Here is a 13,893-nt window from a genome sequence, read left to right as displayed (position 1 = left end):
CAAACCGACCAAAGTCACATCCATCTCAGTTGCCCTGCACAACATTAGCGCTGCGCTTGATCTAGCCCAGCGGCGATGTGCTGCGGTTGGCAAGCTGAGCGGTGCCCCGCATCAGCACGGCCCGCGCACTCCGCAGGGTGCATATTCCCCGCCGCACGATCTGGAACCTACCAAAACGTTCGCAGCAACCAGTCGAAAACTTTTCTGAATAACCCCGCCATGGTCATGGAGGCGTTCGTGATGAACCGTGCTCCTGCAGTCGGGAAGATAGGTGAGCTTGTGATGGGTTCGTGAAGATCGGGGGCGTCCAGGAAGAGCGTCAAGAGAGGTGGGAGGAATATGTTCCAAGGAGATGCGTCCCGTCTAAAAAGCAGCGAACGACGCTCTATCTGGCAGGATCGGTGACAAGCGGCAATAATCTCGGCTCGGTTCAGGTCAAGTCTTCCGAGTCAAACTCCGGGCAGCCTAAGGTTCAGATGAAATCGGGCCCAGGTCAAATGTCAGTGGGCCTGCAGAAGCAGATATGCTATGAATGAAAAAGTCTTTTCGTCGGATAAATGATGAGATGAGGTCGCAGGACAGAGTAGTTGGATAGTTGTAAGTGTGTGCGATACGGTAGACACCCTAGATATGCGAGACTGTGGTCCTGGGAAGCCAGGCCCACCACGAATGATGATGCTCTATGGAATGAGGACCCCAGGGTACACACAATTCTACCGCCGTCCTTGTGTTGCAGTTTCGCAGGGCAAAGCTTGGCTCGTGTGCCTCGTACGCAAAAAGAGTTTAAGGATGTTGAACAGTGAGTGCGGTTGATTGAGCTTGACGAGATGATGACTCCGAAAGCGCAGCAGCACGATGCTGGGGAGCTTGGGTGAAGAGACCAAGACGTTGGTATGTCTAGAAGGCAGGCGATCAGCCGTAGAGGTTGATGGGTAGTGATCACGGTGTTAGCCTGTCAGATCGTGCTTTGTGCACAATCAGAAGTGTCGGCTTAGGGTGTGTGCGGTTGCAGTCGCTGTCAGTGCTGAGACCCGCAGGGTTAAGCGGCGGCTGTGAGCCTGTGGTTTGCTTTGTGGACAGTATCAAAAAGTACTCCCTTCTATAGGGAGAGAGCTAAGTAGATAGGTAGGTAGGTAGGTAGAGCTTCGTGATGGCAGCGACGGGCATGCAATGAATACAAGAGGATGCCCCTCAGGAGGATAATATCACGAAACAAGAGCAGAGGGCAAAGCAACTTGAGCAGGTTGAGAGAGGAAGGCTTCCTGGTCCAGTAGAGCAGGGAGGAAGGCGGGGAGCCAAGAAGAAAGAGGCTGAGAGTGTGCTCAGGGACGGGCTAGCTGGTGCAACAGATGCTGCAGGAGTTTGTCGTTGCCGCTGGGGACGCTGCAGGGACGTGGATGGGCACCGGTGTGTGCGGTGGTGGTAGTGGTAGCGGTGGTAGTCGCTGTGGGCCGTGGTCCTGGCCTAGCGAGCCGATCTGGGATTGTCTCCGATGAGAGGGCTCTGTCGAACTTGTGAGAGGCGGGGGCGCCTATCCAGGACGGCCCGCGGGGTACTTGCTCGCTGTCTGATCTGGGGTCTTTGACTGGACTGCCGGTTTTGGACTCGGGATACTTGGCAGAAGTATCTAACGCAGGTAGGGAGATGAGGAAAACGAGAAATAGATGTAATTCAGATGGATTGCAACAGTTTGGGCCGTCTTCGCCGTCAGAGAGAAAAGCTCAGAAGAGCAACCTCACTGGATTGTCGTTAGATGTTTCCTAAAATCGACTGAGAACTGGAACTGCATCCGCAGAGATGTACTTTCGAGATTCGACCGAAGAGATGGTTATCATGGCATTCATCAGCTTGTCGAGTCCAATCCTGGCAAAGTTCGATCTCTTACTGTGTCCAGATGGGAAGGGTGGAGGGCTCTAGATAGCGGGGTCACAAGCTGGACAGCGCCAAAACAATTGGACAATCAAAGCTCTAACTGGGGTTTCCCCACGCAATGGCGGATCAGCCCCAGAACAGCCATCCTTTTTTGAACATCATACGTTGTTACGTCCCTCTTCCTACCTCCCGTATGTAGGTGGAACCTTGCGATCTGTGCCGTGAAACCACCTCCGAGTTATGGCCTACAGTTCTTGGCAAAAAATGACTACTAACGTCAATAAACTTGGAGCATTGTTAGAGCAGAGTTGAGTTCTTAACCGGCCCTCAATGTGTCGCTGCCGAGGCCTTTCTGTTCGATGTGAGCATTACAAAGCAATCGCTTACCTATTACAGGTTGGAGATCTGAAAGCGGTCCAAGAAAGGCGGGGTTCAGGGCTGCGGGGTGTTGGCTTGCGGCAGCCCGGACAACGGCCCATAAGCAGCTTCTAACCACCAGGACCACAATAGCAGCTTGAATGCTTGTACGGACCATGTCAATTTACACCCCGTTGGCTGTTAGGTCTTGGGTCTTGAGGTAGGTATTGCTCCATCTGTCAGCAAATGATGCTGCCAGCGACAGAGCATTCCAAAGCAAGGATATCCTCATTCGGCTCTCCTCCCTTCTGGCCGCAGGATGGTCGGCTGAGCCTTCCCTTGGGGCCTGCCGTGACTTCATGATGCCTTCACCGCTTTTGTTGGAATCAAGAAGAACCAACATGCCCTCGCAACTTTATAATGAATAGATGCAACAGAGCTGATGACCATCTGAAAGGATCATGAGCCCGAAATGCACTGCCAAAGCTGTGGTTTGACACTGAGTGCATTGCCACGGCCAATATCACTACTGCGCTTTACCTTAACAACATGGTTTGATGGCTGCCCATCTTGCAATGTGTCTAAAACCTATACAATCTCCATGTGAACTTGTCAACATTAAGCGCATCTCATGGTCAGACGTCTCTAAATTCATGTAAAGGAATCAATCTGCTTAATCAAGGAAGCACCATGTGTAAACCGACAACTACCACCCTTAACACTCCCTGTGACTGTTCATGGGCTGTTTCACCCCTAGAATTGCGCGTGCTTGCCCTAAGTGTTCTGTGTTGAGACGAAGCATAAGCAGTGAGCCGCTTACATAATCTGACGGCTTTTGCACCAACCACAATGGTAGGCTTTTCACGTAGTGACCAACCCCACTGTGGGGAATATTGCTCCACTGATAAGCGATAAGAAAGAAGCAGGAAAAAAAGTTCCCAGAAGGCACTTTGCAATATCAACTCAAAAACGAGTCTTCCTCGACACCATTCAATTTCCCGCCGTGTTCGAGAAGTCGTCATCGCGACTCTAGTGATGACCAATTTTTTGTCATCAAAGCCAAACTGAATGGCATAAGGGGTCTTTGTCTCCAGACGCGGTGTGGACTCGAATATTCAATCTGTTGAAGATCTCACCTCTCCCAGCAGACGAATTTCCCATCAAACATACGAGAATGGCGCCCGAACCCACCAGCACCGAATGGGACCATGAATACAACACAATCCGAAGGGAAAAGCTTTTTCGGAATCCCCCGACCGACCGAACCGCTTATCCTGCCCTTCAAGAGGCTGTCAATCCTCATATAGAGTCTTTCAACGCCCTTTTCCGCACCGATGGCAAGCCTAGCTTGCTCGACCATGCCATTGCCGAAATTGGGACCAAGACTTTTCTAGACGGAGATGAGAGGGCAGCGCCGGAGGGCAAAAACAAGCTGACCATCCGGTACAAGAGTATCACCCTCCAAAAATCTCAGGTTCCGCCATCAAACAAGTGGGCCAAGCGCCGCGAAATCTTCCCGGCTGAGTGCAGGGAACGACACGTTACATATCGCGGAAAGCTCACGGCGACCTTTGAATACCGTATCAATGATGGCGAGCCCCAGGAGTTTGTCCGGGAGCTCGGGCAAATGCCCATCATGGTCAAGGTATGTGCGACTCGTACTCTGTCCCCTGCTCTCTGTTCTGACATGAGCTCCCATCGTCCCCTCAGTCCAATAAATGTCACCTAGAAAACAACCCTCCAGCACTCCTCGTTCAAAGGAAAGAGGAATCTGAGGAATTGGGTGGGTATTTCATCATCAACGGCATTGAAAAGATCATTCGGATGCTCTTGGTGAACCGGAGGAACTTCCCGCTTGCCATTATCCGTCCAAGTTTCACAAACAGGGGTCCTTCATATACACAGTACGGTATCATAGTACGATCTGTCCGACCGGATGAGACCTCACAGACAAACGTTCTCCATTACCTCAGTGACGGCAATGTCACATTCAGGTTTTCGTGGCGGAAGAACGAGTATCTGGTTCCTGTCATGATGATCCTCAAGGCTCTTGTTGAGACGAATGACCGAGAAATTTTCGAGGGTCTCGTGGGCCCGCCAAACTCCAAGGGTATCGAAAACACCTTCCTGACAGACCGGGTCGAACTTCTCCTCCGCACCTACAAAAAGTACGGTCTCTACACCAAATCGCAGACACGAGCCTATCTGGGCTCCAAGTTCCGCGTGGTGCTTGGCGTTCCAGATACCATGTCCGACTACGAAGTCGGCACGGAATTCCTCCGCAAGATCGTTCTTGTTCACCTAGGGTGCGTCAATGTCACCGAGGAACAGGACCTCGACAAGTTCAAGATGCTGCTTTTTATGTGTCGCAAGCTCTATGCACTTGTTGCCGGTGATTGTGCCGTCGATAACCCCGACGCCGTTCAAAACCAGGAGATCCTGCTTGGTGGCTTCTTGTACGGCATGATTCTGAAGGAGCGGCTGGAGGAGTTGTTGTCAGTCTCTCTAAGGGCTGCTTTGCGAGATTACCTAAGGAGGAACCCTACAATTTCCTTCACATCCCAAACCTTTCAAAAAGACTTCCCTATTGCCATCTTCAGGCGGACAAACGAGAACATCGGCAATGCCCTCGAATATTTCTTATCGACAGGAAATCTCCAGAGTCCTTCTGGTCTTGACCTGCAGCAGGTGTCTGGCTTTACTGTCGTTGCCGAAAAGCTCAACTTCTGGCGTTTTATTAGTCACTTCCGTATGGTTCACCGTGGTAGCTTCTTCGCTCAGCTGAAGACAACCACGGTGAGAAAGTTGCTGCCTGAGTCTTGGGGCTTTTTGTGCCCCGTTCACACTCCTGATGGTGCGCCTTGTGGTCTTTTGAATCACCTGGCTCACAAATGCAAGATCATGACCGACACCCTGGATACGTCGGCAGTTCCAGGAGCGGTAATGGAACTAGGAGTAAACGACTACTCATCAGCAGCTACCAGCGAGAGCGTCGTGGTCATGCTGGATGGCAGAATCATTGGCTGGTGCACACCCAAGGCGTCCAGAATTATTGCTGAGACGCTCCGGCGGTGGAAGGTCGAAGGTAACCACGGTATCCCTCTTCAGCTCGAGATTGGTTATGTGCCGCCATCTAAGGGCGGATCTTACCCTGGCATCTACATGGCATCAAAGCCGGCCAGAATGGTCCGACCTGTGAAGTACCTGGCTCTAGCAAAAGAGGACTTCGTTGGGCCCCATGAACAGCCTTACATGTCCATCGCTTGCACACCTGAAGAAATCATCCCCGGCGATCACACTCACGTCGAGTACGACCCAACAAACATTCTCTCCATCTTGGCCAACATGACGCCATTTTCTGATTTCAACCAGTCACCCCGCAACATGTACCAGTGTCAGATGGGTAAACAAACCATGGGTACTCCCGGTGCTGCGATCAAGTACCGGACAGACAACAAGATGTATCGGCTCCAGACGGGTCAGACGCCCATCGTCCGCTCGCCGCTGCATAATGTTTATGGCTTTGACAACTTCCCCAACGGAACGAATGCTGTTGTGGCTGTCATTTCGTACACGGGTTACGACATGGACGACGCCATGATTATAAATAAGTCAGCCCATGAACGTGGATTTGGGCACGGTACGATTTATAAGACCAAGAAGATTAGCCTCAAAGATGACACGAGGACGCGGACATCAAAAACCATCACCAAGATGTTCGGGTTCGCTCCTGGTACTCCGATCCGGCCGGAGTATCGGGAGATGCTCGATGAGGACGGGTTGCCTCATGTTGGGCGGCTGGTCAGGGAAGGTGACATTCTCTGTGCCTGGCACACTGTCTCAGCCGACTACAGTGGAAAGCTCGTCAACAAGGATGGCATCACACATTGGGAGCGGTACAAGGATGCGGAAGATGCCTTTGTTGAGGAGGTACGTGTCATTGGCAGTGAGACGGGTAACGAGCCTCTTCAGACGGTTTCCATCAAGCTCCGCATCCCCCGATCACCTGTTATTGGTGACAAGTTTTCGTCCCGTCACGGACAGAAGGGTGTTTGCTCGCAAAAGTGGCCGGCCATAGATATGCCCTTCTCGGAGTCGGGCATCCAACCTGACGTCATCATTAATCCTCACGCTTTCCCGTCACGCATGACAATCGGCATGTTTGTTGAGTCGCTGGCTGGCAAGGCTGGCGCCCTTCACGGACTGGCTCAGGACTCGACTCCGTTCCGGTTCGACGAGGAGCACACAGCCGCAGACTACTTCGGGCACCAGCTGATGAAGGCTGGGTTCAATTACCACGGCAATGAACCCATGTACTCTGGGATTACGGGCGAGGAGTTCGCCTGCGACATCTACATTGGCGTTGTCTATTATCAACGTTTGAGACACATGGTCAATGACAAGTACCAGGTGCGTACTACCGGTCCTGTGGTCCCGACCACGGGCCAGCCCATCAAGGGCCGCAAGAAGGGTGGCGGTATCCGTGTGGGCGAAATGGAGCGCGACGCTCTGCTGGCGCACGGCACGGCCTTCTTGCTTCAGGACCGTCTGCTCAACTGTTCCGACTACTCCAGGTCTTGGATCTGTCGGGACTGTGGGTCTTTCTTGGCGGTGCAGCCGACGGTGTCGCCTTTCATTGGAAAGAGGAAGCAGGTCGGCACGGTTCGGTGCCGAAACTGCGCAAAGCGGCTGGATCAGATCGAGGATCTGGATCTCATGAAACTGGAGGGAGAGATCTGGGAAGATGGACAAGGCGTGCAGTGGATCGGTGGCGAGAATACCACGATGGTGGTGGTCCCAGGAGCGCTGAAGTTCCTGGATGTTGAGCTTGCCGCTATGGGAGTCAAGTTAAAGTACCGGGTGGATAACAAGGATGCCATTCGAAGGGGTCCAATGAAACCAGCGCCACCGAAAGCACTGCTCAACGGGTCAACGGTGTCAGCATAAGTGCGGAGTTGTGGGTAGGGGATAGTTTGGTTGTTGGGATGTGTCGGGGATTCCTTGCCTGGTTAAATAAACACGTAGCCAACAATGTCCTTTTTTGTCTTATCGAATGTCTAGGTTTGAGTTTGCCAAGAGGCCTTTTCTGTCTGTCTGAGATCCCGCCGTTTTGCGTTGAGTGCTTGCTCGCCGTTGTATCGCCCGAGAACTTGACACCTGCAGGTGCAGCAGTCACTATGCCGTGGAACGCGTTCCCAGGAGCCCGGCAGGGGCATGATGTGGAGCGCCATGAGATATGGGAGACATGGGACTCTATGACGCACCCAGTCAGGTTGGTGTTGAGTCTCTGGCAACAAATATTAATCACCTTCCTTCCAGGTTTCTTAGTCTACGACATGACTAAGGTCGGCATGCTCCTTACACGCGATGATCCATTGCTGAAACACCAAAAAATAAGAGAGGAATGAAAACTCGGACATGTGAAACCGCTCAATTTCCTGAGTGCCCATGGCTCCAACGGAGCGAGCGCATAAGCTCTTACGGATACATCAGGAAGAGAGGGAGAGGGTGCTATGCGCTCTGCCGCGCTTTTGTACGCCCGTGACGACGGCTGTAGCCTGCTGTCGACCGCCAGTCACCAGTGGCCAGGAGCGCAGAGGCCATGGCACGTTACGTTTGGAGAGTCTGGGGTACTGTCAGTGCTTTTAGTACATTCATCCTGGAAGGGGACAGTACACTTCCACAAGGATGAAAAGCCCGGCGGAGATATGGTGCAAAGCCGGGTCATCATGGATCACGGGCCGGCGCTGACTGGATGTGGAAGGCGGGGTGGTCAAGACATTTGGTTCACTCCGTGTCCTCAAGCACTTCGGCATTCATGTTGTCAAACAGAAGGTTTGGGCTCCTGCCGAATTGATGAGCAAACAGGCGCGGGTGCCCGTGTGGGTTGGATTGTGGATTGGTATGGGAGAATGACAACGGCTCGGGTCCGGCAGATGGCCTGATCTCCTCTTATCAAGCCAGGAAGAGCCAGGAAGGACTTGCCAACTGGGGATAACCAGGGAGGCTCCTTCTTTATGCCATAGCTTCTTGAGTCCCAGGTCGCCAGATCGAGGTGAAGCAAGCGTTCATGGAACGGCAGGAGCACCCGAGGGTTGTTGGGCTGCTGCTGACGGGAGCTCGCTCTCGGTTTGACTCGGACAGTTTCTGCCAACTCCGCCACTCAGCGACTCTGCCACCACCGGGTAGAGGTACTATACGGGTGCGTACTTCAGCTTCCATGCGCACTTGCCGTGGGAGGGCTTGTACATTCAGGTTGCATGTTTCAAGGGACCTGGAGATATTGAGGCTTGAACCTTGTCATATTCCAGTTTTCTATTGTTTCTGGAAGCTCGAGAGCCTCCGTCCGCGGTCGCCTTAATAGCCAACCAGGCCGCCACCATTGACAGCTTGAACGGGCTAAGTCCAACTCCAGGGCTGTAGGCTTATAAGACCCGTGACAGCATTCGCGTCCCTTCTAGTCGGCCCCTAGACTCGAGAAAAGGTCCACGTACTAAGCGATCTGTCGGCGCCCCTGGAATCCCTGGAACTCTGGATGAGTGGCCAGGGACGCTGGATGTCCACAAGGATCCGGCCTGAATCTCCAGCACAGCGTCTTCTATACGCCGAGGTGATACTCCCAAGCTAAGCAAGATGGCCAGGCTACGACTATCTCTCGTCTTTCCGTTTCTCCTGCTCGTCCCTGTTCCCGTCCTCGCCCAATATGGCCCCTACGATTACGGGTTCGATGTCGGCAGCCATGTCAAACGCCAGTTTTCGAGCCGACGAGTTGTTGTGCAAACAGAGAGCGACGATGGTGAGATTCATGTGCGCCAGGAGATCCGCCAGCTCGAGAAGGATCCAGAGCTTTGGACTCTCTATATCCTGGCGCTCAGCATGATGCAGTTCACCGACCAGGATGTCCCTACGTCGTGGTATGGGATAACAGGTCCGCGTCCTCACCCTGCTTAGCAATGCTTTACTGGTCCCCCCCTGCCATATCCCTCTTGCCATTAATTGTGCTGACCGTCTTTAGGGATACATGGCATACCTTATCAGACCTGGAATGGGGTCGAGCCACTTCCAGGGAACGAGCGCTACGGATACTGTTTTCACTCTTCAGTCTTGTTCCCGACATGGCACCGGCCTTATATGGCTCTGTACGAGGTATGGCAACCAACCTGATAACCTGCCTTGTGCCATCGTTGAGTTGGCAAATCCAGTGTCTCCCGATCTTGGTGTAGCTGACCGATTGCCCCGGTAATACAGCAAGTTTTGCGAAACCTTGCTCAGTATATCGCCTCTCTGTGGCCTGAGCCTGACAGAAAACGCTTCGAGAGAGCAGCTCGCAGGTTCCGAATTCCTTATTGGGACTGGGCTGCCAGTCCTCCTTCCGCAGGGAGTGTTTTTCCGGCCAGCATTGGGGCGCTTCCCTTTGTTGATGTTACCGGCCCGAACGGTCGTCAGAGAATCGCGAACCCTCTGTATAGTTACTCTTTCAGGCCCCTTAACAAGACCGCCTTCTCTAGAGCTCCGGTAGGCCGCCATGGCTGCTAATCTCTTGCCTTCCATGACACTAATGGGCATTAATTGTTTACAGTGGAACTATTGGACAAACACCCTCCGGTATCCAACAAGTAGTGCCCCAGACGCTCAGTCGAACAACTCTCAGGCTGCGATTAACTTCGACAGAAATCGTCCTTCAATAGCCCAAAGATTATATGCGCTGCTATCAAACTATGACGATTACAACAAATTTAGCAACAACGCCTGGCGGCCGCAGTCGCCCAATGCTTCGTATGACTCCCTCGAGTCTCTCCACGACACGGTCCACAGCCTCTCCGGTGGAATTATCCAGGGGAGATCCCCCGGAGGACACATGTCCTACATTCCCTTCTCAGCCTTCGACCCGATCTTCTTCCTTCATCATGCCATGGTGGACCGCATCTTCGCCATATGGCAAACCCTCTACCCTGACTCTTGGGTCAAGCCAACTCCCGCTCGCGAGCCGACCTACACTCACAAGGCAGGACAGATACAGAATGCAAGCACGCCTCTTACACCATTCTTTGCTAACGACAACGGCACCTTTTGGACCTCAGACGGTGTCCGAGACCATACAATCTTTGGATACACCTATGCCGAGCTGGTGAAGCAACGTCCTATCACGAGCCGCAACGCCCAACAAGCCTACCAAGCTCGCGTCAAGGCAGCCGTCAACCGCCTGTACGGGACTAACAGCCCGGCCACCCTTTTCATGAATGAGCTTCGGGCACAGGGCTTCAAGGAGGTCGGAGTGGTGGACGGTCAAATCAACGACAAGCTGTTCGCCTCTACCCTTGGTGGCCGCATTTTTGACGGTGACCATTACCACGAATGGACCATTAACATCCGCGTGGGCAAGATGGCGCTCGGTGGTCCTTTTTCGATCCACTTCTTCTTGGGTGATCCCCCGGCGGACCCCGACTCGTGGACTATTTCGCCAAAGCATGTTGGAACCATGGGGGTGTTTGGCCATGCTGACAAAGAAGACGCTCCCCGCATTAGGAGAAGGAACCTCGATGCCGACTTCAGTGAAGAGGACGGCATCACTATCTCAGGGACTGTTCCCCTGACCGCGGCTCTGGTGAAAGAGGTGATCAAGGGTGAGCTTGCAAGCCTGGCGCCGCAGCACGTTGAGAGCTATCTAGCTACCAGGTTACAGAAGCGTGTACTGGCTCCTGGTGGTAAGGTGTTCACAGTGGAATGTGTACGGGGCTTGAAAATTTCGGTAGTCAGCTCGGTCGTTCGGGCACCGTATTCCGAGGACGAGCTGCCTGAGTGGAAGCCGGGGGCAAATATGCATATGGAGATGTGTTGAGTTTGTGAATTTCGGGCGGCTACCTCTCTCTCATTCTTTTTTTTGTGCGTTTGCGACGCGATGTGTGTTTGACGCCGGGTTAACAATGGATGTGGCCAAGGAAGGTTAGGGCTAGAGTTGCACCAGATGAGGTGCGTACGTAATGGCTAATTGTTGAGCGTGCGATGCTGGCAGACTGAAAGACTGCAAATGGGCAGATTCGTGTTTGGAAGAGGTGTTCTAGCGTGTAGCAGTAGCTCTGTATCTGTTAGTTGAACTGGACATCCCTCTCTCATGAAGGTTTCAGTGACGACCGATCCCAGGTTATGCTTTGGGTGAATGAGTCCAATAATTTTTGAGGAGCCTCAGACTTTAAGCTGTTATTATCGAGTACCTATGTAACAGGACGAGCCAGGATGATGGGAAGGATAGACCCTAGGGGTCGAGAGCATGGCGTGATGCCTAGAGGTAGAAATGCGTGTTTCCGGGAGAGTGGATGTTTGCTTAAGCGACCCCTATACATATATATAACTAGTTTCTTTTTTAACCTGTCCTCTATCTTTACCCTCTGCATGCATGCCTATATGTATCTTACCCTGGAGTCAATGGCAAACCACAAGGATTAGAGACATGACCGGTCAAAAGACGCCTGAAAGCACGGTAAAAGGATATAGTATGGAACTTGACAGTGAAGAAATTCAAGGTGACAACTTAGTATGGACTCTCCATAACGCCTTACCCTCTGGCTACCTACTCCATACCCTTATCCATCACGCTGAAGAAAGCGTACTCCGTGATGCAACAGAAACGCCACTTAACTCCAGACCACACACATATCAGAAGATGGAAAAGCAATCCTCATTCTGTTTACTCCCATCCCAAACAAAACATAGATTGAGTGTCGTCCAAATCGTCACTCCGCATTAAGCAACTCCTTCGGGAACGTGTCACGGCTTTGGACGTCGTGGCTGCGGCCGCTACCGATGACGGTGTGGCTGTCGCCGTCTACAGCAGGGTCGTACTCAACGGGGCCATTAGAATTGGTATTGGTATCGTTAAGGCATGGAGTCACAGTCGTGATCGACGACGAACCGCCGCTGCTACTGCTGCTCCTCGTCCTCGTCTTCTTCAGCAGTAAGTGGGAAGACGAAGTTTTACGGCTACTTTTCCTGTGATGCTGGCCATTTCGCCGATAGCGGCGCTGGTGGTGTTTCTGTGCATCGTCCGGCTCATCATCATCGTTCATATCGCAGTAACTATCGCTACTATCGTCTATCTCATCCGATGATGCGGCGGCCAGCTCTTCATACGCGACATTCGAGTGGCCATCGCGGCGGCGGCGATGGTGACGATGACTTGCTCCAGCGCGGGAGGAACCGTCCCCGACGATGGCGGCATCGGCTTCACTTGCCGTAATTTTCTTCTTAATGAAGGAGTCGATGATGTAGTACTGTAGGGCGTTCATGATGACGGGGAAAAGCATCATGACGAAAACAATTTGCAGCTTTTCGTTGCCCTCGGTCCAGCCGAGCGCCCAGTCGCCTACGCGCGGCAACCAGGGGAGCAGCATGAAGAGGATGAGTACGCATATTTTCATACCCATGAGCCCGCAGAAGTAGATAATGCTTTGCTTGAACCACCACCAAGCGTTGGGTGGTGTGCCGTAGTTACCGCTTTGGATGGATTCAGGGGGGTTGCCCAGTGGCGTAAGGGCCACGAGACGGGTAACGATGCGGAGGATAAGGATGAGAATTGGGATTCCCAGGGTTGTCTGAGGTAGTTAGTTTCATGTCTGATTTGAGTATGTCAGGTTCAGGGGAAGGACTCACATCAATCCCGAGATTCAACAAGTACAAGGAGCACGGATTTGGCACATATTCATCCCCGTCCTCACCACTTCCCTCGTCCGCACCCGCTACCCTCGCAACAATCCTCCTCACAACCATCTGCCCCCATCCAAGCTCCATAGCCCTCCTCATCCTAGCAGCAGCGACAACAGCGACGGCCTCGACGGTCCGTACAGCCATTTGTCCCCTTGTGTCCCCCCCGGAAGCACCCATGGGAGCTCCAGCAACCGTAAACGTCACCTTCCCGCTCGTTAGCAGCGACATAAATACGTTCGCGCCATGTACCAGCACACTGCCAAACACCTGCTTGCTGGCGTCGAAGAACCACACTTTGATGGGCCTCTGGGGCCGCTCGCGCCAGCGTTTGTAGACAAGCGACAGCAACGCCAGCGCGCCGAGGGCGAGTTGCACTAGGATGGCGAACGGGCCCATTAACCGGCATTCGCCTGGATGGTCTGGGTCGTAGGGGGTAGTTGGGGCGGTAGTCGTGGGGGCTGCAGCCACGGCTGTCGGAGGGATTGTTGGTGTGGGTAATAACGAAGACATGGTGACCGAGATGATGGAGGAGGGAGATGAGAGGCTTGACGGTAACAAGGAGAGGTCGGATGGCGAGTCAGAAGAGGGGAGGGGTATCTCGAGATGATAGATGATGTTGAAAGTCGGAAATGCAGCCGGTTCTGCTAGCAGAAAGGCTGCTGTGGCGGTGGGAAGAGGCGACGGCGGTGTAACAGCATCGGGCGAAGGACAAGCAGCAAGGGGGAGATTGTCCGCTGGAAGGGGGGCGACAACAGCTCGTGAGGGAAGAGGAGATGCAGTAACTGAGGCAGCACGCAGGATTGTCAAGAGGTCATAAGGCTGACAAGTGAAACCTCGTCGTCAGGGATCAGAAGAAGAGAAGGCGATTCAGGTTCCTGCCCTTCTTTTGTGCTGCGTCGAGGCCGGCCGCCAGTTTCCCAATCGAACTGGCTGCGGTGAGCGCGATTGCACTTTGTTGATTGG

General features: G+C 53.1%; 3 protein-coding genes across 3 annotated transcripts; 2 read left to right on the top strand and 1 right to left on the bottom strand.

The window, feature by feature from the left end:
- Positions 1–3,403: 3,403 nt before the first annotated feature.
- Positions 3,404–7,176, top strand: CTHT_0054520 (RNA polymerase-like protein; the record flags this gene model as incomplete). The annotated part of the gene is made up of 2 exons (XM_006695724.1): positions 3,404–3,874; positions 3,940–7,176. 2 exons carry the CDS (start codon positions 3,404–3,406, stop codon positions 7,174–7,176), a joined length of 3,708 nt encoding a protein of 1,235 aa, XP_006695787.1.
- Positions 7,177–8,862: 1,686 nt separating this feature from the next.
- Positions 8,863–11,068, top strand: CTHT_0054510 (uncharacterized protein; the record flags this gene model as incomplete). Its single annotated transcript, XM_006695723.1, has 4 exons — positions 8,863–9,143; positions 9,332–9,368; positions 9,478–9,744; positions 9,809–11,068. The coding sequence occupies 4 exons, from the start codon at positions 8,863–8,865 to the stop codon at positions 11,066–11,068; spliced, it is 1,845 nt and encodes a 614-aa protein (XP_006695786.1).
- Positions 11,069–11,960: 892 nt separating this feature from the next.
- On the bottom strand, positions 11,961–13,440 carry CTHT_0054500 (uncharacterized protein; the record flags this gene model as incomplete). The annotated part of the gene is made up of 2 exons (XM_006695722.1): positions 11,961–12,818; positions 12,877–13,440. 2 exons carry the CDS (start codon positions 13,438–13,440, stop codon positions 11,961–11,963), a joined length of 1,422 nt encoding a protein of 473 aa, XP_006695785.1.
- Between the last annotated feature and the right edge of the window lie 453 nt (positions 13,441–13,893).

The sequence above is a fragment of the Thermochaetoides thermophila genome (assembly GCF_000221225.1).
Source record: "Thermochaetoides thermophila DSM 1495 unplaced genomic scaffold scf7180000011820, whole genome shotgun sequence".
Lineage (NCBI taxonomy): Eukaryota > Fungi > Ascomycota > Sordariomycetes > Sordariales > Chaetomiaceae > Thermochaetoides > Thermochaetoides thermophila.
The sequence above is the reverse complement of the archived record's forward strand: the minus strand, read 5'-3'. Positions and strand labels throughout refer to the sequence as shown.